At 46.1% G+C, this 25,226-nt stretch overlaps 1 protein-coding gene and 1 long non-coding RNA gene across 3 annotated transcripts; one reads left to right on the top strand and one right to left on the bottom strand.

Moving 5' to 3' along the window:
* Positions 1 to 17,222: 17,222 nt before the first annotated feature.
* Positions 17,223 to 20,223, bottom strand: LOC123161969 (uncharacterized). The gene is made up of 5 exons (XR_006480975.1): positions 19,648 to 20,223; positions 18,983 to 19,066; positions 18,287 to 18,643; positions 17,956 to 18,033; positions 17,223 to 17,724 (listed from the first exon to the last, which is right to left on the bottom strand). It is a non-coding gene; the product is annotated as an uncharacterized lncRNA (long non-coding RNA).
* A 79-nt stretch (positions 20,224 to 20,302) lies between these two features.
* On the top strand, positions 20,303 to 22,523 carry LOC123161967 (vicilin-like seed storage protein At2g18540). 2 transcript variants are annotated; one of them, XM_044579773.1, is made up of 3 exons: positions 20,303 to 21,216; positions 21,912 to 22,031; positions 22,113 to 22,523. In XM_044579773.1, the coding sequence occupies exons 1-3, from the start codon at positions 20,509 to 20,511 to the stop codon at positions 22,245 to 22,247; spliced, it is 963 nt and encodes a 320-aa protein (XP_044435708.1). In that variant the 5' UTR covers positions 20,303 to 20,508; the 3' UTR covers positions 22,248 to 22,523. The 2 variants fall into 2 exon arrangements, with proteins under 2 accessions (XP_044435708.1, XP_044435707.1); XM_044579772.1 differs by having other exon boundaries at positions 20,304 to 21,216; positions 21,906 to 22,031.
* The last annotated feature ends 2,703 nt before the right edge of the window (positions 22,524 to 25,226 follow it).

The following is a 25,226-nucleotide window of genomic DNA, read 5'->3' on the forward strand; positions in this document are numbered from 1 at the left end:
GACTTGACAAGATCCTAACTCATCAATCGAAGGGTGCACCGAAATAAGGACTAGGTAGCACGATCAGTCTTAGAAGGATGATTCGAAAACCAACACGCTAAGAATGAAACTATTATCCTTTAACTACCAAGCAACGAAGTTGCTGGGAGTATTGATTTCACACATCACAATTCATTTGCCGGTATTCCGGTTGCATCAACACGAGGGCCGAGGAATGACTAATGATGGTGAGAAGTATCACTACGTCAAAATTCATGAGAGTTGGTGCAGTTCTCATGACAATTCTGACATAAAGGGGGTAATACTCCAAGGTAGAACAGAACCAAAAGCTGGATTGGCATTTGATCTGCGGAATACAACTACTTTGACCCAATCCTAGATATGGATGAGGTACTGGAGTTTGTTTCTCCAAGTCATTCAGGACAGAATGGCTTGACGGACCACAAGAGTAATAGGCATCGATAAACGAACGCACGCATACTCTTGACTATCAATTGATAGACGAGGGTCAGAATGCAACTAAAGAGAACAACTCAAAGGAACATATAACTTTCTGAGTTGTGGATGCATAGATTAGTATGTCGAACCAAGTTCAACATATTTCTTCCGGATAACCCATGCAGAAAGGTAGAACTGGCAGAGTCACGATTTATGAATGGAGAACTCCTCAAGAGTACTCTAATTGTGATTTTTTTTGATCCAATAAACATCTGCCATAAGTAGTTCATGGTATTTGGAAGAAGAAGATACCACGGACTTCAAGGACTATCGCAAAGGTTACTAATATCCTAAAGGCACTAGCAATTACTATCAACATGAAGTAGGTAGAGTGAATCTCGGGTTCAGAACCCAGGAGTAGAATACCTACTACTAAGTAGCATCACGGGATGCTTCCGAGAATAAAGGCCAGAATCTTCACACTAGGACACAAATCATGGCTAGACCACTAGATGATCCCCTAAGCACTTAGGGTCATAATAATAATTCCAACATATATGTCGAGGCAATAATTACCTCAACACACCGATTAGTGTGGTTAATCTGGCCCATGGGAACATCGGAAACAGAAGGAAGGGATTTGCAAATGCATCGGACTATTTAGAAACCTGGGATGACTCGGACAGCATAACGGCTATAATTGCTCAAAAAGATTTTAGACAATCGCAAAAATGGTGGCATAACCACTCAGAAGCACAATATCAAGGTTCCGAGATCAACAATTAACATACGGAAGTAGTAGGAACTGAACTGAGACTTAAATCCAACAATCTTATAAGTCTACTGATTAGTAACACGGGATCCTAATAGAAAGAAGAGATAGCCTAGTTCTTAATCCCCGCAGGAAAGATAAGATGACTCAGATCAGAAGGGTATGAGGTATAAGGAGTAAAAAGAGCCTTACGTTCCATCCCACAATCAATTCCCTTATATAACTAAAGAATTTCTAAACTCAACTTCGACCAGTTTGGCTTGGTAATCCTACAGGCAGTCAAGCTCTGATACCAACGCTGTCAGGACCCCGACTCAATGCCACATCGATCTAGCATGTAACACCTCATATCACTTTGCGGCCTCACGCACGGTATTCCCACGGGTGTCGCCTTACCTTTGCCCGGGACCGTTTGCGCCTTTTGGCACACGTATATGACAGTGTCGCTAGCATCCATATGATAAGGAGCCCGGGCTGACATGGCTAGTCGTAAACCCAAAGCGGCACAGACTTACAGGGACAGGCATCCATGACCCAGCATCGAACGTGTCGGTCATCAGCGAGTGAATCCAGGCTGTAGCACTGGGCTAGCAGGACTCCGGTGAACCGGGCTATAGCGGGCTAACAGGACTCCGGTATTCACCGCGTGACATTTCCCCGAAGGGACAGACACAGGAACGAAGAAGGACACATGCCGGCCAGCCTAAGTGTTCCGGAGCAGTAGCAAGCTACCATGGCTCGGTGGAAACACTAGGAGACATTTCTCCGTAAGAGAGGCTACTAAAGATAAACAACTAGATGGTCAGATCCCACACATACCAAGCATTTCAATAACATACACACAATATGCTCGATATGTGCAAATACAACATGGCATCACAACATGACTCTATGACTCAAGTAGTTTATTCAATAGGCTCCGAGGAGCGAGATATTACAAACATGGGTCTCATGACCCAACACTCAGAGCATACAAGTCAAAGCACAAGCGGAAGCTATCATGTCTGAGTACAGACAACTATAAATGAAAAAGGCTGAGAAGCCTGACTATCTATCAGATCCTGCCGAGGGCACAAGATCGTAGCTGAGGTATCAAGCTAAACGTCGAAGACCACGCGGAATTACTAGTGAGACTGAAGTCTCTCTGCAAAAATATAAAATAGGCAAACGTGAGTACAAATGTACCCAGCAAGACTTACATCAAAACTATCTACATATGCATCATTATCAACAAAGGGATGGTGGGGTTTAACTACAGCAAGCCAGCTTTGACTCGGTGGCTATCCTGAACTACGACTGCGAGTAACTTTTTTGAGGTGGCGCACACGAGTCCACATATTCACCATATCAATACACCACTATGGATCCGCTCCCGTCTCCCTACGAGAACGCCATCCGTAGCACTCACGCTTATCTTGCGTATTTTAGAGTATCCACTTTCACTTGTCTATGAACTGATATAAGCAACCCAGAAGTCCTTTTCCACGGACACGGCTATTCGAATAGATTAGGTTAACCCTGCAGGGGTGTACTTCTTCACACACGCTCTCACCACTTACCGCCATTTACACGACATGTACTCGGCAACCTTCAAGCGGAAGCCCAACGTGGGTGTCGGCCACGACCTACCTAATCACCTAAGTCTCTAGTCCAGGTTTATCGCCTATTCGGGTTCCATCCATGAGGAGATCCGGCCGGAGTTTCGCTCACAGCCCCAAACGATGTGAACAGGGTTCCGAGACACCAAACGGGCGCCCGGTACACCGTGCCACGTGCCTACCGCATCACAGCCCACCCCTACGGTCAGCGCTGTCCACGGCCTCCAGCATACTACAAACACCAGAAACTACTTGCAACTCATGGACAGAGGACAAGGGTGATTAAGAAGCCGAGAGGGTCCATTGGTTTCGGGCCCAATGCGTGGTAGTAGCTGAATCATGGATCACAAACACAGAACTCAGTTCCTGAGGACGGCTGCAATGAGACAACCCACCATGTACTCCTACATGGCCTCTCACCGCTACCTTTACCAAATCGTGTTCACACACTTAGCTCACACACAGTAGGGCATGTTCACACACCTCTGATTCATCCCCGATGAATCAGACCTGACTCAACTCTAAGCAGTAGCAGGCATGACAAACAAACATGAATGAGTAGGCACAACAGGGCTCAAACAACTCCTACTCGTGCTAGTGGGTTTCATCTATTTACTGTGGAATGACATGTCATGTAAAGGATAAAGGGGTTCAGCTACCGCAGCAAGTAACAGATGAATCGATGTTGTCCTAATGCAGTAAAAGAGAGCAGGAGCGAGAGAGTGGGATTTTATCGGAATGAACAAGGGGGGTTTTGCTTGCCTGGCACTTCTGAAGATAACATTGAGTCTTCATCAGTGTCAACGATCACATCATCGGTATCACGTCTACCGAGAGGGGACAAATACCGGCAACACAGAAGGGAACACAATCAATGCAATGCACAATATGATGCATGATCATGACATGGCAAAATGAATGTGTTATGAGCTAATGCAACTAGCAATAGATTAAATGAAGTTGGTTTGAATACAAGATTCAAATTCAAACTCCATATGTGATTATTTAAATGCCCTTTAATTGATTTGTGCTGAACAGCAGCTATAAGTTGTTCTAACATGCATGAAAATGGTACAGATGGATTCCTTGAATTTTTCTGATAATTTTTCATATATAATTTATTTCATTTGGAGTTACGGTTAATTTTCTATGATTTATTGAAGTTTTAGCTATTTTCTGGAATTTTCTGATTATTTAGAATTAAAATAATTCCAGAAAATGAATTATGGCGTCAGCATGTCATCACCTTGACGTCAGCAGGTCAACAAGGCGCCTCCAGGTCAAACCTGACCAGTGGGGTCCACTGGTCAGTGACCCAGGGCTGTTTAGTGTCAATGGCAGGTGGGGCCGGGTCAAAGGCCACGTCAGCAGAGTCAATGCTGACGGGTGGGGCCACTAGATTAGTTAAAAACTAAACAGAAACTAATCTATGATTAATTAGCAGGTGGGGCCCTGCTGTCAGTGTCACAAAGCGGTGATTAGTGGCTAATTAAGCCAGCCACGTCACTGGCCACCGGAGTTCGGCCGGCGGCGACCCGGAACGCGGCGGAAGTTCACCGGGGTTGCGCTACGGGCGACGGCTGGACGCGCGAAGGGCACCAGAAGGTAGCCCGTGCCCGTGCGCACCTAGGGGGGCCAACGGGAGGTGCGGGGGTGGACGGAGTCCGCCGGAGTGGAGCCCGAGGCGGCGGCCGGAGCTCGGGTGGGTGCGGGGTTAGTGCTGTGGCTTGCAAACAAGCTAGCTGCCACGCTAGCGTTGCTCCACGGGTCGTTGCGAGTGCAACGGACGCACGCGCGGGGCCGTTTGGTCACCGGGGCTTCGCCGGCGACGAGTCCGTGCGGCGGAGCGTCTCGGCTCCGGTAGAGGGGGCGGCTAGAGCTCGAAATCGAACTTGGGGTTAGGGGGAAACGAAGCAGGGACTCACGGGGATCGCGCAGGGAGGGTCAGCGAGCTCGGGGGCGCGCCGGAGTGGCCGAATTCGACGGAGAACGGCGCCGGGGCCGAAGCTTGGGGATGATGACGATGGCGGCTGCTCGGGGCCCTTCTGGTCGCGTGAGACGTCGAGGAGGTCGAGGGAGGCACTGCGGAGCTCTGGGAGGCGTCGGGGAGGCGAGAGGGGGATGGTGGCCGCGGCGAACGGCGTCGGTGGCGACGGCTCCGTTCGGGTCCGAGGTGCGGAGCGAGAGGGAGAGCAGGAGAAGGGGATGAGCACGGGAGGGAGTTGAGAGAGGCCTGAGGGAGCCGCGTGGCGTCTCCAGGGAGTAGCGGAGGCAAGCAGGGAGGCAGGAGGTGGCCGAGGCGGCATCGGCGCTCGCCACCGAGCTGCTTCGGTGCGAGGGGAGGAAGAAGACAAAGGGGAGGAGGTGGGCTGGGCCAGCGGGAGGAGCTGGGCCGGCTACAGGTAAGTGGCCCAGGTGGGCTGCAGGTAATGTTTCCCTCCCTCTCTCTGTTTTTCCTATTTTACCTCTGTTTTCTATTTTTTTTGACATTTGTTTGATTTAACAAATATATTAAATCATTTAATTTTATTATGCCAATTTTTGTAGGGGCTAATGGTATTATTCCAGAGCTCTTTTATAATTGGCATAATTTTTGGACCATATTTCATATATATAGAAATATCTTTCCAATGCAAATATTTATCGAATTAATCCAAATGGCCAAATTAAATGTCCATGAGCTCCTAAAAATATTGTTTTGATTTTTATCTCTGTCCAATATTTTCAGAGGGCAACATGAGCATTTTCTTGGACCCTTTTGGGGAATTTTTTTTATTTGGGTCATTTTCAACATGATTCTGAGGGTTCCACCAATCCTCATTTCAAATTTAAATGAAATTTAAACATGATGCACACATGAAGCTAGCCTAGAGCATTACCAGAAGCTAGGGATGTGACACGATATTCAAAATGACATGTACTCGCTATCCCAGTTACCATCTTCAAATATAATGACTTTCAAAGGGTACCAGATAAATGGGAATACATTTTACACGATCGCCCAAGATAAGAAGAGCACCAACCAAAAGAGTGGTGTCCACTTTGATGCAACAACCAACACGGGAAAGGAAACATATTATGGTTACATAGAGGACATATGGGAACTTAACTATGGATCAGGTGATTTGAAGGTCCCTTTGTTTCGGTGCAAATGGGTCAATATGACACGAGGCGGGGTAACGGAAGACCCGCAGTACGGAATGACTATAGTGGATCTCAACAATCTTGCGTATGCAGATGAACCATTCGTCCTAGCCAATGATGTGGCGCAGGTTTTTATGTGAAAGACATGTCTACCAGGCCGAGAAAAAGAAAAGATAAGGAAGCGAATGGATCATACGACGAGCCAAAGCGCCACATAGTTCTTTCAGGAAAAAGAAACATCGTGGGAGTGGATAACAAGACAGACATGTCAGAAGATTATGAAAAGTTTGATGAAATTGCTCCATTCACAGTGAATATTGACCCGAGCATCCAGTTAAATGATGAAGATTTTCCATGGCTACGGCGCAAAGGGACAGACGCGAAGAAAAAGTTTCACACCCAAAGATCTGGGATGTGATCGGCTTCACTATCATCACTTTCTTCTGTGTTTCACACCCAGGAGGGAATGTCTGTAATAGTTAGGGTAGTTATGTGTTTTGGCATTTGAAACGCGAAGAAATTTTATGTGCAAACAAATTCTTTTCATGCATTTACTGATTTTTTCTAGCTAAATGACCCTGAAATTGAAAAGCATTTCAAATGAACTCAAAAAAGGTTGAAAGTTGGCATGGTATCATAATTTCATACAAATAGCATGTGCAAAAAAGTAGAGAGGGTTACAGCAAAAACTGGATGCACTTCATGTACAAAATCGACAATCTCTTTCGAAGTATCAGGGTTTCCGACGAAAACTGAACTGTTACAAAGGCATTTCATTTTTTAAATAACCTAAGCATTACCAAATTGAATATAATGATAAACCACACTAATATTAAATATAATAAAAAAGAATCACTGATAAAACTTTTTTCAAAGTTAAGTTATTCACAAACTAGTGAATCACACAAATTTCAAATAATTCAAAATTTAAACTATTCAAATTTGAAAACTACCGGCACTAACAGAAAGTTTGTAATTTTTTGTATCTAAAGCAAAAATATTCACAAAGAAACTCTAAATACAGCAAAAAACAACTAAAAATAAATAAAACAAAAATAAATAAAGTGAAAAAAATTAAGAAAATAAAAAAGCCCGCCTACTAGGCCAAAGCGGCCTGCATACGACTAGGAACGCAACCTTTTGTTGGGCCAGGATGCAGGCCCACAAAGGCCCAGTAGGCCCACTGGGCGAAGAGGACAGGTAGGCCAAGTAGGCCTGCTTAGGAGAGGAGCTCGAGAGAGCTACCGCACTGGGGCTTATAAACCAGTGCGGTAGCCCCTCGACTAGCGAGGTGGGACTAAACTTGCGCACCGCCTGGAGCCAGCGCACCCCCTTTAGTACCGGGTCGTGGCTCCAACCGGTACTAAAGACCCCCCCCCCCTTTAGTACCGGTTGGTGCTACGACCCGGTACTAAAGGGGGTGCGCTTCCCGCTGCTGGGCCTGGCCAAAACAGACCTTTAGTACCGCTTGGTGGCTCCAACCAGTACTAAAGGGCCATCCTATATATACAACACTTGAAAAAAAATTCAGTTTCCCTCTGTTTCCTCCCTCCATCGCGCCGCCCTGCCCCGATCGATGCCGTTCCCGTCGACGTCGCCGCCCCCGCCCCTCATCGCCGACCCCGGCCGTCCCCGCCCCTCGTCGCCGCCCCCGTCGACGTCGCTGCCCCGACCATCCCCGTCCCCGTCGCCGCGCCCCGCCGGCGCCCCGCCCCGTCGTCGTCGCCCGTCCCGTCGCGCGCCACGGCCGCCCCGCCCCGTCGTCGCCTTGCCAGTGAGCTCGCCCCGGCCGCCATGTCCACACACACACACTACACACACACACACACACTACACACACACACATTAGTTTGTTTGTTATAAATTTTTCTGTTTTTTAGTTATAGAAATGTTAGAAATTATTCTGTTTTTTAGTTATATAAATATTAGAAATGTTAGTTATATAGAATTGTTATAAATGTTTTCTGTTTTTTAGTTATAGAAATATTTATAGAAATGTTAGCAATTTTTCTGTTTTTTAGTTATATAAATATTAGAATTGTTATGGAAATGTTGGTTATATAATTAGGAAATTTTAGAATTAGTTTTAGTTAGATGAATTAGATTAATGTCAAATTGTTAGAATTTGCATATATATAGAATTTTAGTTATCACAATCCAATCATTTAAAAAATGTTACTTTTTGCAGGCATATAGTATTTGGTCTCGACGATATGCTCGGCCCGCATCCTCGCCGTCGACCCGTTCGCGACAATGTCCTGCTTCAGGGGACCCATGTCCGGGACTGGGCTCCGCCGGGCTGGCACTGGGAGGTGCTACCTGGAGGGGGGCGCCTCTTGGTGAGGAACCCGACCTCGGGTCCCGTCGTCGACCCTGATCTTCTTTGGTGGCGTTCGTGTGGGCCACATTCGGTGCAGAGGCAGCCGGCCCCGCAGGAGGTGGTGCGTCGCCGTGTCAGGGAGGAAGATGAGCATGTTCATCGCTACATGGCTGCTATGGACGACGTCAGGTTCTCCACTACTTGGCGGGTTCTTTGGGCAGATGACCGGAGATATGATCCTGTGATGGTTCCTTCTCTTTGGGCGTGCACCGCCCGCACCCCAGGAACCGCGAGTGGTGCCCTAGATTCTTCTATAGTACTCGATCTTTATTAGGTACCTAGCCAGTGATGTATTCGATATATAATATTCGAGATTATATATATTAAGACGATGATGTATTCGAGATTATATATTCGAGACGATGTATTCGAGATTCAGTTTTTCCTTATTGATTAATTGCATCCATGCATTGTAATTTGAATACTAAATTGTTTTATATTTCTTCTGTATTAATTAGTAAAGTAAAAGCTATGGCGGACAATACCGGCAGAGAGAGAGAAGAGGAATTGCTCGACATCATACGCAGCTCTCACAGGCTAGATGATCTGAATGAAGATGATGGCTCCCAATATCTGAACAATACTGGAGAGGGTGATGAAAAGATATTCGATCTCGACGACCGAGCTGATGAAGTCATGAACTATGATTATGATGACACAGACAATGTTTGTGATGACACAGACAATGCTGATCTTCAAATAATAAAGACTACCGACGAGGTATATTTATATAAGCATGCATCCTGGTGATCATCACATGTTTTTTTATTGAAAATATATTAACGAATCGATCTTTCTTCTTTCAGCCCTCCGGATCGAGCAAATCTGCTTCTACAGACAGCAAGACAAAGCGACGTCCGGGCAGATTGTTGAAGGATGGTGTAAAGTACCACATCGAATCCACCAAACTTAGTGGCGAACCCCTCACGCCTAAGAACGTTGTAGACAAGTGAACTCGTCAGTGCAGAGTTTTTGTGAAGGACAAACTCCCGATCTCCATTCAAGAATGGAAAGAGCCAAAGACTAAACGTCCAGGTGTTACTTGGGTCGACGACAGAGCCAAAAAAGACCTGGTGAAAGCTCTGATGGAACATTTCACCTTACCAGATCATTTCACTGAAGCAGATGTGAAGAAAGTCAAGGCCGCTGCTCTTAAGAAGATGGCAATTGCATTCAACACCCACAAGAAAACTGTATGGGCTAACTACCTCGCTAATGAAAGGAAGACTCCAAATTTCAAGGGAACACTGGAGAAGCAAAGAGAACACTGGGACGATTTCGTGACCTTCAAGGATTCAGAATTATCTAAGGAACGGTCGATGAAAAACAAGGCAAATGCCGCAAGAAAGACGCAGTTCCATAGGCTGGGTCCAGGTGGCTACGCGGTAGGATTGCCTAAGTGGGATAAGTCTGAGCAAGAGATGGAGGGTGCAGGGGTCACTTCGATTACTAGGAGTTGTCCCCCCAGGTGCAGAACTTGGTTCTATGTGCATGGGGGCCGTTGGACCCGAAGACAGGCCTGGTTTCGAAGAAGGCAAGTCTAAAAGGAGCCGAACAAAAGATACTTGACGCAATAGAAGAAGCTCGAGCCGGGGTGTTCACGCCCAACAGAGAGAACGACGAGCTTACGCGCGCCTTGGGAAATCCTGAACACCCGGGAAGAACACGAGGCATGGGCGTTATTCCCTGGTATGAGGGCTTTTCAGACTGGAATGACGACTACAGGTCCCGTGCAAGAAAGAAGATGGAGGAGGAGAAGAAGAGGAAGTTGGAGGAGGAGCAGAGGAAGCAGGACGCAGAACGCCTTCAAGGCCTAGAAGCAAGGCACGCGGACCTGGCACTCAAATTCCAGCAGCAGCAGCAGCAGATCGACTCACTTAGCCAGGAAAGGGGGTCTCAGCAGCGGCAGTAGCAAGCGTATGATCGTCCAGCATTGGATAGCACCGTCCCATCCATGCCGAGAAGCAGCGTTGGTTCTGCCCCGAGCGACACACTGCTGGATACATACCCTGTGGATGACATCATAGAGAACACTAACTGTGAGCTACACTCCAAAATGAAGAACATATCCATGAAGGTGGCGGACGACTTTGCTTTTCCAGTTACCCCCAAAGCAACCTACCATTGCATCCCGATTCCAGAGGGCTATGCTCGTGTCATGGTTGATGAAGTGGTGGACCCATATTCGGGGCTAACGCTTGACACTCCTGGAGGTGAAGACGAGCGCACACTGGGAGAGGTCATACATCGTATCATCCTATGGAGAAAGAATTGCATCATCTTTCAAAGTCAACCGACACCTTGTCGTCTGCTGACTCCTCCTCGAAGTCCGCCGCCGAGTAAGCAGACTCCCGCTCCTCCAAGTCTACGAACGCGTGAGACGACTCCTCCTCGAAGTCCGTCACCTCCTCCAAGTCCCCGAACGCGTGAGCTGACTCCTCCGGTTTCAAGTTCGGCACAACGTCATGCCATTTCTCCGGTTTCAAGTCCGGCACCGTGTCAGGCCACACCTCCTGCTTCAAGTCCGACACATCGTCAGGCCACTTCTCCTGGTCCAACTCCATGTCAGCCATCTCCGCCGTCTCAGCAATCGCAGAAGAGATATGCCGCAGCTTTGGTGCGTAGCGGTACAAGTCGAGGTAGTTCAGGAAGTACAGGCGGAGACAAGCGATATAAATATGGTCCAAGCCTCGCTCCTCTTCCTTAGAGGCCTTACGACATGACTAAGGAGCAAAACACATCCATAGTGCAAGCCCAAGTGGACGCCCATTTTGGACCGAAACCGGCACCGCCGCCAAAGGAGAAAGTGCCTGAGAAAGTAATTGACCACTTCATTCGTATGGCTAGAGAACCAGCTCCCAAGCATGTTGACTCGGACTATGAGCGCCAAATCAGGAAGGCACATCGAGCACAACTATAGAAGGAAGCGAGCTCAAGCTTGAGCCAACAAGCAGCTGGCAAAAAATGTGGGAAAACCGTTCCCCAGTTAGGAGAACATGCGGCGCAAGCGATCCCGCCGCTTGTTGTGCCAACAACACATGAGAGGAGTAGTACGCACGCCAAATATTATTGTGGGCAAACTGTTAGCGTTCCCCAGCATGGCGATGTGGTAATAACAGAGGATCATATAATGCAGGCTCAAATGCTCAATATCTCTGTTGGACAACTCCTCGAAATCGAGCCCATGCCTACGCTTAAAGAATCGGAAATAGCATGGCAATATGTCCGGGGCAAACCTTTGGTCCATCCAGACAAGGTCAAGGACCTCCCAATGAGAATGTATCAATTGCATCAATGGTACATGAACATTACCAAAATTTCCAATCGAGAGTCCCTCATGGTGAATGTGAAGCATGAGCATTATTACCATGAGAAAGCTCTGACCATTGAGTATCCAGAACTATTTCAGTTATACAATCAAGACGCACTCGACAAGTCTATCGTCCGTTGCTATTGTCTGTAAGTGATTTCTTTCTGTAATTTAAGTCTCAAGCTAGTTATGTAGTGATAATTTTGATCAATCATTACATGTAATTATCCTTACTATATTCTTTTTCTGTGGTATTATATGCAGGATGAAGATGTATGAAATGAAAAAAGCTGGACGCTATGGCGTTGGGTTCATTGACCCAAATACCATTAATCAGGACATATGGCAGATTGAACATTGTCAAGATGCTGTAGAGGAAAGCATGCTAGAGTTCTTGAAGCGCCTCAATAGCAATGAAGATATACTACTTCCTTACAACTTCCCGTGACTCACACTGTCTTGTACTAAAAATTCTGTTTTTGCTTACTAGCTAGCTACTCCCTCCGTTCCTAAATATTTGTTTTTTAGAGATTTCAAATGACTACCACATACGGATGTATATAGACATATTTTAGTGTAGATTCACTCATTTTGCTTCGTATGTAGTCACTTGTTGAAATCTCTAGAAAGACAAATATTTAGGAACAGAGGGAGTAGATGTTAATAATTAAGTGTATACAGTTTACGGTAGTTGATTAATTTTATGCACATGCCCGCTTAGTTAAGACATGCAAACGTGTGCGTATGTAGTTGGCACTGGGTCTTGTTAGACATTAAAGTTGAGGAAGGAAAAGTTGAATTACTGGACTCACTAACTAAAGAAGATAAAGACTACACCATCGTGAAGGGGATAGTCAATAGGTAATTTCAATCATTATTAACTATATCTCAGCCTATTAATTATTAGTTCGTCATTTCCTGATATGAACTATTTAATAACCCCTTTATTAATTTTCTTTACCGGCGGGCAGGGCATGGGCAGAGTTCATCAAGGTGACTCCATGATCGTGGCCAAAAAAGTTGTTTTGGCATCGACCCAAGGTAAGTAATTAAGTAGTACTAGCTAGCTACCATCTCTTTAATTCTTGTTTCAATATCATTAATTAATTATCATGCTTGATTAATCATTATCTGATTCAATTCCATTCTCGTAAAGGTCCTGAGGCAGGCGCCGGGGAAAAATCTGTGTGCATACTATGTTTGCGAGAACATTCGCATGATGACGTGCGAAAGGAGCAGATCTGATAGACAGGACTGGGTACGTTTGTCAGAACACTATTCACACCATTATCAATATCTAGCCACACAACTAACACACATGCATATATTGATCTCCTTCTTAATAGTTCAGATCGGTGCGGGATAAGCTCCTACCATCGGACCGCATACTAGCACTTCAAGAGGAAATAGCCGGATTTTTGCTCGACCAGGTCATAGATCCCAAAGGAGAATACTATTACCCGTTACCGCCCCCATGAACCACTTGTCATCGTGCTCCGGAGGCACCAAAGGCAACATATATATGTAGGAGAAATTGTGTATATGTATATAGATGTGTATGTGTGAATAATTAATGGTGTTGGTAATCTATTTATATATATGCATAACGTGTACAATTTGTAGTATCGTGAAATAACAGCAAACAAAAAAAAATTGAATGGAAAATAAATCAACCCCCCCCCAAATATTTTGTACCGGTTGGTGTTACCAACCGGTACTAATGCCCTACGCGCACCCCGGGCCTGGCTCGTGCCACGTGGTGGCACTTTAGCGCCGGTTCGTGACGAACCGGTACTAGGGGGGGCTTTAGTCCCCACTCTTTAGTGCCGGTTGGCAAACCGACACTAAAGACCGTTACGAACCGACACTAAAGCCCGGTTCTGCACTAGTGATGATTGCTTTGCTAACATCGCTTGATTGAATGCCTCTGGATCTCGAAAACCCATTCCTCCATTCCTCTTCGAAGCACACATTTTCTGCCATGAGATCCAACGTACCTTGCGTTCACCACGTGTTGCCGCCCACCAGAATTTTGACGAGATTGATGTCAGGTTCCAGCATATTTTCTTCGTGAGCTGGAAACAACTCATGGTGAATGTAGGTACAGCTTGAAGCCCCGATTTGATCAACACTTCCCTTGCTGCCTTTGACAGGCCTTGCCCCTTCACTCCATTCACTTTGCCTTCCGCGCTATCGGTCACATATTTGAAGGTTCCATCTTTGGATTTCCCAACCAGTGTTGGGAGCCCTAGATACTTCTCACTTAACGCTTCCGACTAGACACCCAAGGTGTCCTTCAACTCCTGCTTATCCTCCTCTTGCTGACCTTTACCAAAGAAGATTGATGACTTCTCCAAGTTACACGTTTCCCCGAAGCCTCCTCATATTGCCTCAAGATTTCTTTTAACTTTTCCATGTTACTTCGTGTTCCCTCAAGGAAGACTATGCTGTCGTCCGTAAAGAGAAGGTGCGTAACGTGGGGGCCAGTGCTCCCAAAAGTCACGCCCTTAACCTCCCTCTCCTGTTGTGCATGTTTGAGTAACGTAGAAAAACCTTTGACACAAAATAAGAAAAGATAGGGAGAGAGAGGGTCCCGCTGTCTGAGCCCTCTAGATGGGAAGAAGCCACGTGATAAACCTCCATTAAGCTTCACAGAGAAGGAAGCCGACTGCACACATCTCATAATCATCAATATCCAATCATTCGCAAAGCCAATATGTTCCATCATTTGTTGCAAAAAAGCCCACTCCACTCGGTCATATGCCTTCATCATATTCAGTTTCACCGCACACAAAGGTTTCTTCCTCCTCCTCTTCCGTATAGCATGAACACATTCATATGCAACAAGAACATTGTCCGTGATTAACTGTCCCGGGACGAATGCACTCTGCTCTTCTGAAATAAGAACCGGTAGAATACCTTTTAGTCTATTTGCAAGCACCTTCTTCGCTATCTTGTAGAGAACATTGCATAGACTTATTGGGCGGAACTGAGAGAGTAACTCCGGTGAGTTACACTTCGGAATCATTACAATGATCGTTGCGTTAAAAGCATCCGGCGCAGCCACTCCATATAGAAAATCCTTCACCGCCCTGCACACATCATTGCGAACAAGCGACCAGTGTCGCTGGTAAAAAAGAGCTGGCAGTTCGTCCGGCCCCGGGGCCTTAGTCGGTCCCATCTGGAAAAGTGTTATTTCAATTTCCTTGTTCGTAAAGGGAGTCAGCAGCTTCTCGTTCATCTCATTTGTAACCAAACATTCAATGTGCTGAAAAATTGTGTTAGCATCCCGTGAGCCATCCGATGTGAACAGATTCTCGTAAAAGGCCGCAACCATGTCGCGCATCTCATCATCCACCGTACATTTGGTTCCATCCTCACGCCGCAGTGCCTTGACCGTGTTTTTCCGCTTCCGGTGCGAGGCACGTTGCTGGAAGTATTGAGTGTTTTTATCTCCTGCCCGTAACCAGTCCACCCTAGATCGCTGTCGATACATAACCTCTTCACGGGCATAGATCTCTCGAAGCTGCTCTTCTATGTCTCGGACTTCCAGTAAAGACCCCGTCGATAGAGCTCTATTTTTTGCTTCCAGAAGTTGCGCCTTAAGCGCTTTTATCTGTCGCCTGATGGAGCCAAAAACCTCACGTGCCCATCGTTGCATGGATCCAGCCATCACACTGAACTTACTCCATGCAGCGGATAACCCTTCGTCTCCCATGCCCGCCGCCACCCAAGCCTGCTCAATCATCGTGTCGTAGTGCTCATGCCTAGTCCAGGCTTCCTCAAACCGAAATGTCCTCACACTCCCACTGCACCGCCTTGGAGCTGTCTCCTGCGCACGCACTAGGATGGCCTGATGGTCCGATTCCTCTGTTAAGATATGCTCGACTTTTGTTTTCGGAAATAATTGTAAGAAACCATCATTGCATGTGGCACGGTCTAGCCGAACCTGAATGTTCTCTTCACCATCTCGCTTATTGTCTCACGTGTACGGATAGCCTGAGAAGCCCAAGTCTGCCAGTCCACAGTCGGCGAGACAGTCGCGGAAATCTTCCATCTGCAAGAAACCTCTAGGGTTACCACCAATCTGATCCGTCTGAAAGAGGGCCTCATTGAAATCACCTAGGCACATCCATGGAAGATTATCCTGCCCTCTCAGGTATCTAATTGCATCCCAAGATTTTTTCTGTAATTCCGTTCGGGGTTCTCCGTAGAATCCAGTGATTCTACAGATATGCCCTTCACACGTGACCTCTGCGTTGATGAAATATTGGCTCCACGGCCTCACATTGACCTGAATATGATCTCTCCACCATAGTGTCAACCCACCGCTTCGACCCACACAATCGACAACAACACCACTAGTGAAACCCAAACTCCACTTGAGCCTTTCCATCGCCCTCGCCTTCTTCTTTGTCTCACTCAAAAAAAAAACCATCGCTGGGTTGTAGGACCGTATCAGGTCTCGTAATTCGCCCACTGTCGAGTCTAACCCCAGTCCTCGACAGTTCCAGGCCAGGATATTCATTGCTCCTGGTGGCCCTGGTTTGCAAGGTCCGTCGATGTCTCGTCGTTAGTTGAGATCCGCTCAAACACTGTAGACGTCTTGCGTCTCATGTCGCGAATGAAAGCATCACCTATCATCTGCCTGTCCTGATCATCCTTGGCCATCCACACCTGTTTTGGTCCCCTCTTCCTCGTTCCATGTTGCATACCCCTCTGGTCATATCCATGCTGCCGGGGTACGTAGTCCGGCCTTGGTTTCGTTACATACCTGTCCTGTTTTCTTCCCTCTGAGCCATACCGACCTTGATTACCCTGCTCGCCACCTTGTCCCCACACAGCCTCTCTCCATGTGTTAAACATATTATGTCCCTCCGTACACTCCTCAAACTTACCATGCTGATCACGATACCCATGGTGACGGGGAGAGTACTTCACGTCTTCCTTCCCTTTCCTGTCCCAATGTCCATCTCGCTGACTCCCCCTCTGGTCTTGCATTTCAAACAATCTGTTTCTGTATTCCTTCTCCCTCCTTTGTTCCAGCCCATGCCTCAGATCGTTATGATGCAGCTGTTCCTCTCCGTTCCTCTCTTTAATGGGGTTGTTGACCTCCGTTCTGCGCCGCCGTCACCTGTCGTTCTTCAGTCACCTCTCTTCCTCGGGCTCGCCCGTCACCTTCATATGGTTCCTCCATCGGTTTCACTTTTTATTTTCCACTATATTTTCGGAGGGAGTTTATGGGGTAGAAATGGTTACGGCTGTTATAGCTTTCAACTCGACCAAACATCAACTTAATTTTTATATCAGTTCTTAGGTCAATGTAGTCAAAATAACAAGCTGATTGTTCTTGTTAGACTTTGTAAGTTCATTGGTGAGATATCCATTTTTAGATCTATCTTGCTTGATTGTGTCTATTTCCTTAATTATAGTTACTGGCTAAAGACCCTAGATCCGCATTTTCTTGTTTAGTAATCCTGATTCTAGCAGATCCTTGGTACACTATCCTGGCATGGCGATTAGGTCGGAGGGGAAATATGACACAAGTTTAACCAGGTTCATGCCCATGAGACTGATTCATGATTTAACTAGAGATTGGGACCTTTATTACAACTGTCATCTTCCGGAGGACACCACAGAGACAAACACGGATTCTCTGAACTTAAATGAAGTATGAAATTTTCCGTTGCTCACTTCAGTTCAGATAATGAAAACTGGCAGGGCATCACCGTACTTCTTCTCCGGCATAACTTTTCTACTCCTACCTCTTTGAGTGCAGTATCTTGTTCCTTAGCAAGTCGTAATGCTTGGACTGAAGCTCATTATACTGCTCTTTGGATTCCTAGAGCTGATGTTGAAGATTCAAACTATGCTCATTGGCTCTCTAAAGTTCCTCACTATGACCATTCTTGGACTCCAAGAGCTGATGCTGAACATGCTCATTATGCTTATTAGCTTTCTGTAGCTCATCAGCGACCTCATTTTGTCGTGCTTTAACTTGTTGCAACTCTTGTTGTATCTTGGAAAGATGTTCCTCAGTTTCTTCCTGTCGTTGGACCTTGTTTGCCTCTGATACCCTGGCCTGCAAAAATCACATCCATTTATTCATATTTATCAGTGATAGATGGCTTGATTAATATGGTTTCATTTAACATCAATAGTACCCAGTCTAGTAAGTTGGAAGGAGGTTTAATCTAGAGAGTGCATGCATATCCAAAAGGCTATTGTGCGACCCTCCGGTCTAGATAAGATAGCTTTTCAAATATAAATGCTTATCGCGATAATTCTTTAGGACATCATGATATGAACTTACCACTCGTTCAGATTCAATCCGCCTCAAGGGCTCATCAGAAACTTCCTTACACAAATCAATGTCCGAATGTCAATCTCTCTGTTATGATCATTGAGAGCAAATAATTAGTCACTGAGGATATTAAAACTCAATCATATTGTTTTGAAGGGGTACAGTTTAACTACTAATTAGAAGGTTTTCATTGCCAGTCAAGGTACAGTTTCTTTGTTCCCTGCTGCACAAGGATTACAAGAGTCAAAATAAACCATGCATGCAAGAAATGTGTGTGGACAAATTAAACAGAAACAAATAATGATGGAAGCCTTGTCGCATAGAAATAAACTAGACTAACCAAAATGTCTTCTAAATCCTCAGGCCCAACGTCACCGCCTTTAGACCTCTCAATGCATGTCACACATCCAGCCCAATGAAAACAAATGTTAGTTCATTATAACGTCAAGAAGTTCAAACAGAAGACTGGGATGCTACCTCTTAAAGCCATCAATTACAATGGTACTGTTTGGATCACACTTCAAACCCTCTATGTATGTTGCCATAGCACTTTCATAATTCTGCATCAGGGCTTGAACCTTCAACACGTATAACCCACCAGATAAGTAGGATCCAGCTCAATACATTTTCCCACATCATCCAGACCTTCAGGCAGAGCTCTGAGAAAGATGTGACCTTGAGCTCTGTTTGTAAAAACCTGGATGGCCAATCATAAAAGTAGCATTATCATCATATAGTAAAATATTACAGTAATCAGGGTGCCAAGATAAAACGGTACCCCGGGAGCATGCCTTGCAGCTAACGATGTAAAACAAATAACACAGATCATAGATGATATATGTTATTATGTCACATAAATTGTAGTAATCAGAGATCCATCTAACTTGAATGGAGAAACAAATTTAACTAATGTATTAGATAAAGTACAACAACTCATAAAAGTGCCGTGACAGATTAATAACAGATAATAAAACAGCTCATAGAATTTGCTTCAGATGTTATATAAGGCATAATCGCTGTAAACCAAAATCCTTACTGCGGGTTCATTTGGATTCTTTTCAGAGCTTCGGTAAGTGAGTTGCTGCTTCCAGATATTTTCCGCTGTACAAGAGTTCATCGCCTGCAACATGCATAGCGGTGTACATTCAGATTCCAGCAGCAGCAGTTCTACATCACAATAGCATGTGTCATACCAAATGGAGGTGGATGTATCATGCTAGAAGAGAGAACAGAGATTGCTAGCAGCCTGTCCACTTGTGGTATTATCGATCGACGGTGTGGTACTTCATACCAAACATGCAAGGATGCAAGAAAATCTAGTGCATCCATTGCATGAAACGTCTTTTTGCAAAGTTATAAGCTTCACATTTCATAATTGAAGAACAAGGGAAGACCACGGAGTGAAATACGCAAATAAACTGGTAGATGGTCATGATTCATGATCAATCATGATGACATGCAACAGGCAAGCAGCAAGCAATAAAACATGCTGCCAGATGGTCAAATTGTACTACTAGTTACCTCGGCTATTCGAGCTAATGATTTCAGTAGAATCTGCTGAGAACTAGCCAATGTTCAGATAACATATGCAAAGCAATTGTAAAGCAGTGCGGTACGTGTAGATACTGAAAAATGATAATAAACCATCTACATGATTGTCAATTGAGGAATGGAGAAGATGGGATCAGAGAAAGTACGTACCCTCGAGTAGACTGGGCACAGACATTTCATCGAGCAGATGACGGGCATGCTGCCATTGGAGCTGGAGGTGCGGGGAGGAGAGGAGGTCGTGGACGTCGCTGGCATAGCAGCGAGGAGACAGAGATGAGCCAGCGCGCTTGAGGATACGCGCCGGAAACCTGGTGGTTGCGAGCCCCGGCTCCGCTGCGATGACGATGAGCCAGTGGAGAGTCCGGCGGGCTGGACCTCGCGCCAGCGCGCGGCATCCTCGACGGCCGGGAAGGCGCGCGGAGAGGGATGGTTGGTGGAAGGAGATGGGAGGGAGGCGCAGATGAGCTGCTCCACTGCAGCTGGTCGCCGGCAGCGGAAGGTGGGTGGGTCTGGTTTGGGACTGACTGGAGCAACCTAGTAAAAGTTACGGCTCGGTCGGTTTGGTTCGATTCGGTTCAGTCGGAAACGTGTCGGTCGGTTGCCTAGTACTAGCAGCCGACGTCTGGGAGCGGCCACGTTCGCCGGCCGGCCGCCGGAGCTCGGAGAGGCGACCCGATTTAGATAATAATAGAGAAAAAGAAAAGGCAAGCGTTGATTTGGGCTAAAACTCGGCTCCGGCCCAATAGGCCCGCTCGACCTCGTCGCCAACTTGAACCGTTATATTCCCGCCCAAGCCTTCCTCCCCCGTCCCAACACCCCGGCACCCTCCCCCATCCAATCCTCCACCGGAAACCAGAAATCACCGCCCCCTCCCCCATCCATCCTCCGCCGGAAACCAGAAACCACCGCCCCCTCCTCCGTCCAAACGCCGCGCCGGAAACCACCCACCACCTCCTCCTCCACCAAAAATCACCCACCACCTCCCGCTCCTCCTCCTCCTCCCCCTCTCCGATGGAGCAGGTTGGCGAGGAGCCACCGCCACCGGTGCGGGTGCGGGTGCCACGCCCTCCACCGTCGCGAGGCACCTGGCTGGAGTTCTTGCGCGCGGTAGCCAATTCCATGGGGATGTCCCTCCGGTGCTTTGTGATGCGGGTGTGGCGAGTTTCTGGTGTGGCGACCACCACAAACAAGAAGTCCAAGAACTCAGACAAGAAGAACGGTCGGAAGAAGAACAAGAAGAGGGGCAGGAAGAAGAACAAGAAGAAGAAGGCGGAGGCGGAGGAAGACAAAGTGCAGGAGGAGGATGCGCCCGAGGATGAGGAGGATGCGCTCGAGGACGAGGAGGAGGCGGAGGAGGCGGAGGAGGAGGAGGCGGAGGAAGAGGAGGAGGAGGACGAGGACAAGATCAGGGAAGAAGACGAGAAGCAGGCCAAGGAGGCGCTCGCCAGGCAGAAGAGGAAGGAGGAGGAGGACAAGATTAGGGAAGAAGAGGAGAAGCAGCAGGCCAAGGAGGCGCTCGCCAGGCAGAAGAGGAAGGAGGAAGCGATGAGGAAGAAGCAGCTCGCGGCCCAGGAGGTGGAGAGGCAAAGGAAGGAGGACGCCAGGAGGAGGACGCAAGAGGCCTTCGAGACGAGGGAGGAGGCCATGGAGGAGGCCAAGCGGAGGAAGGAGGACAAGGCCGAGGCTTCCACTGCACGGCGTTCTGCTGCTACCGACCAGGTACCTACAATCGATCCCCTCCCCTGTTGGCCTGTTCCATGCAGCTTCTCTGCTTCTCTGCTTCTCTGCTTCTCTGCTTCTCTGCTTGAAAAACTAGTTGTTGTCTTAGAAGCTCCTCTGTTTCAAATGATCATCAGGTGTTGTCTAGTTCAAGGTTTCTATTACTGGATGACAACGTTAAGTTTCGGCAAAACTAGGAGCTACAAACAGCAAACTTAATTTACAATCATGTCAGCATCTCCATTAGATAATGTAAAACAAGGTTTACGATTTCGAAGTGGCAAAAATTTCGCTCACCCTCGAAATGGTCGAAATTTCGAAATCTGTTTCGTACAAATCAATGAGATTTTTGTTTGAAATTCAAATAATTTTAATTAAACAGATAGATAAAAGAACAGGTAGTCCTAAATTAATGCAATTACATACCTAGCGTGAAAGTTAGTCCATAGCTTAACATGCTATTGGTCGTGGTTCGAATATCATTTAGTACTTTTCTTTTGCCACAAATGTATATTTGGTGCAAAAATAATCAAAATGTTCGTCGTTACTTCGGTCATCTTTATATACATAGATTCGAATTTAAAGTATTAATGTGAGTACATAGGAAGAACAACTGCCTACCACCATGCTAAGACAAGGGATGTTATTTAGAAGGATTCCACCAGCTTTTGATAAGTGTTATTTTGTAGGATCAGGAGCATGTTCACGACAGCTACTGGAGTAAAAATCGCTACAAGAGCAAGAAGCCCTGCCTAAGCTGTTACCTTGACCGCAGTGTCAAAAGGCCCCAGGAAATCGGCAACGATGATACCGAGGTAGCTATTTATGTTCTCTCAATTTTCAAATTCTGTGGTTGGTCGCCATGTTGATCTGAATATCATCAATTTTCCTTTCAGTTTCAGCACCACGCCAAGATGTTTCACAAGGCCAAGGGAGTTCCATTTGGAAAGTGCAGAAAGAAGGGCTGCGGTGTGATAGGCAAGATGACGGATATCGAGCTCCATCAGCGCTATTGTCATGGCATGGATTGAGCAAAGATGAGGCCACGTTGGCGTGCGCTTCTGTAGCTACTCTGTTTTAGTATTTTTCCCATGAGCAGTGCGTGTAGTGTGCTCTCAGGAGAACCGTGCTAGTATGCTCTTTCGAAAATTTGTAGGAAAATCTCGTGAGTGGACTTTCGTAACAAGTGGAATGGTTCCGGTGTCCAACTTAACACTGATGTTTTCACTTGTTGAATCCTTTACATTCAGAATGGAAGCGAAAGTGGCCAACTTATCAGTTAGCACCTCCTTCTTCAGTTTGTGTCACACTTGGCACTTAATTACTGTACATATTACTGTATACAAAGTATCTGTTCTACTATTTAAATATTACTCCCTCCGTCCGGAAATACTTGTCATCAAAATGAATAGAAGGGGATGTATCTAGAACTATAGTTCTAGATACATCCCTTTTTATCCATTTTGATGACAAGTATTTTCGGACGCAGGGAGTACTATATGAGAAAGTTTGGGCAAAACTATGAGCTACAAACAGCAAACATAATTCAGACTCATGTCAGCATCTCCATTGGATAATGTAATATAAATCAGCAAATTATGCTTCGAGTAAAATTTACATCTCCAAAAAGTGGGCTTTTGTACATCACCAAAAACCTCCAACTCCAGGAGACGTGTAAATTTTACATCACAAAATACCTCCAACTCCAAAAAATATGACACGAAGCCTAGAACGAGGCTAACATCTTGCTGCGGCCCAACTGACGACGCCAAGCTCCACAACAACGCACCCAAAAGGGTGACGACGCGAAGCGTCGCCGTTGCCGAGTTCGAGCAAACATACATATATTTTCACCTAAGCCCTGACACAAGGATGAGACCTACGACGACGTCTTCATGAAGCAAGCAACACCCATGGGTGCCACTGCTGCCGGTGCCAGAGAGCGAGAAGCTTTCTCTCTGGAAGTCACCTGCACCACCAGGAGAAGCCTAAAGGCTCTATATTTTACATATTTTTAGAGATCATTTGTTACATGTCCTCTTCACATATCATGTCCCACTAAACCAAATATGTGTCCATTATGCATGATTACCAGTTTTATAACTTTTCATTGTGAGCATTGCACAATTAGTGTTTTATTTAGTTTTTGTCAGTTTTCTTTGTTTTGGCATGTCTACAGGTGGTTTGGAGCAACCTAGGACCAAGCACGATGAAAGGGTCAAATATGAGTTCAATAAGGAGGACTTCCAGTACCTAACTTAGGCATTTCAGAGAGTGAAAAAAATGATTTTTTTTACAAAGTTCTCCAATCAAGATCTAATACCCAATGTTGGCGTGGCTCTAACGATTCCAACGAGACGAGGAATGCCAAAAGAGGTGTCCGTATGACGAAATGGCGACCAAAATACCCAAGGAGTCCACCTCATTCGACGGCGGCAGTTGTACCAACTCGAGACAAGCCCGAAAGTTGCCCTTCCAGATGGGATTCTTAACTAATTTCATTCCCATTTGTTCCCACACGATCCTTGGATAATAAGGAAGGGTTTGGGAGAGGATTCGACTCACCTTGAACCCTTGGATCAAAGAAGGCAACCATCATCCATGGAGGAGGCTTGAGGAGAGGCATTATAAATACGCCTCCAACCCTAGCGGCCGCCGTCTAAACTTCCACAAGCCAGGGTCATCCAAGATCAATCTCCGCTGCTCCATCCACCACTACCATAGAAGGACAAGATTAAGAGGAGGAACAGGAGACTCCACCACACACGCACCATCCTTTGGGTCGGTGCCATCTCCACTGCACCGGCACCTCTACCAGCGCCACCCTCCATCGTCACCGCGTCAGCGCCATCATCGATCATCACCACTATCATCGGCGCCTCCATCTCCACTATCACCACCAACACCAAGCCTTCTCCCTTCACCGGCTCGATGCCGTCTTGTAACTTGACCCTCTCTTTTATGTTGCCAGTCTACGTGTTTGAGTAGTTGTACTAGTTCTTGGGGATATGGCTGAACTCCTTGTGCGATCAATAATCTATTGTTCATGTTCGAGTTAGTGGCCTTCGAAATGTTGAGAGGGGCCCTCTCTCGCATCATTTCCTTATTATCGTGAAGCATATTACTTTCATTTTAGAGGTTATGATGTCGAGGTAATTAGAGGTAACATTCAAAGCCTCAGTTCCATGCTTTTGTAATTGATAGGGAAATAACGGAGAATCTTTGGTGAGACCGCATCCATGAAGAAACCCTTAATTAATTGTAGTGATAACCGATGTGGGGAACTACGGTTGGTGACTTATGTGGCATGAAGTCTACGTGAGAGTAGAACATGTTTTGTATCTGGATCCGTCCACTTATGCACATCAAGAGTGGCTTGGAGATATAAAGTGCATATTAGTCGTGATGATTTCGGAACCCTCGAGAATGATTTACTACTCAAGCATTGTTCTTTCTAACTTCGTGTCTTTTAATTCTTATTTTTGCCTTCTTGTTCATAGTTTAGTAATACTCCTTTTAATTTTGTTTCCCTACCAACCATTAGAGTAGACTATTAACTCTAGTTTGGGTGTGTACGGAACTAAGTAAGTGATAGCGTAATTGCAGGGTTTGTAGTGTCTTCCTTTCCGCTCCATGTGGATTTGACAATTATATCAAGAAAGTGGTACAACAGCCATGTGCACTTGCAGGACATCAAGCATTCTTTGGCACCATTGCCGGGGAGAATAGCGCTTGGTCATTACTTACCTTCTTTGCACTTACTTTATTTTGTTATTTACCTTATGTTTTTTCCTTAACCCAAAATACCAAAAATATATGTCTTGTTTTGAGATGTCAACAGAAATCGAAGTTGCTGCGAGAGAATACAGTCATGGAAGAGGAAGGGTATATGAAGAATACTAGCGATCCGATAACAGTATTGAGGTTGGTGAACATTTTTGGCAATGGATTATGTGCAACTTTCTTTGAAGTATTGTGTACAATGATACTCCGATAGCCACATGAACTTT

This window comes from Triticum aestivum, chromosome 7B (genome assembly GCF_018294505.1).
Source record: "Triticum aestivum cultivar Chinese Spring chromosome 7B, IWGSC CS RefSeq v2.1, whole genome shotgun sequence".
NCBI lineage: Eukaryota > Viridiplantae > Streptophyta > Magnoliopsida > Poales > Poaceae > Triticum > Triticum aestivum.

Coding starts and splice junctions, on each gene's coding strand:
- LOC123161967 (XM_044579772.1), top strand. CDS start 20,509: ATGGAGCAGGTTGGCGAGGAGCCACCGCCACCGGTGCGGGTGCGGGTG. Junction 21,217..21,905: donor GTTCTGCTGCTACCGACCAG/GTACCTACAATC, acceptor GTTATTTTGTAG/GATCAGGAGCATGTTCACGA. Junction 22,032..22,112: donor TCGGCAACGATGATACCGAG/GTAGCTATTTAT, acceptor TTTTCCTTTCAG/TTTCAGCACCACGCCAAGAT.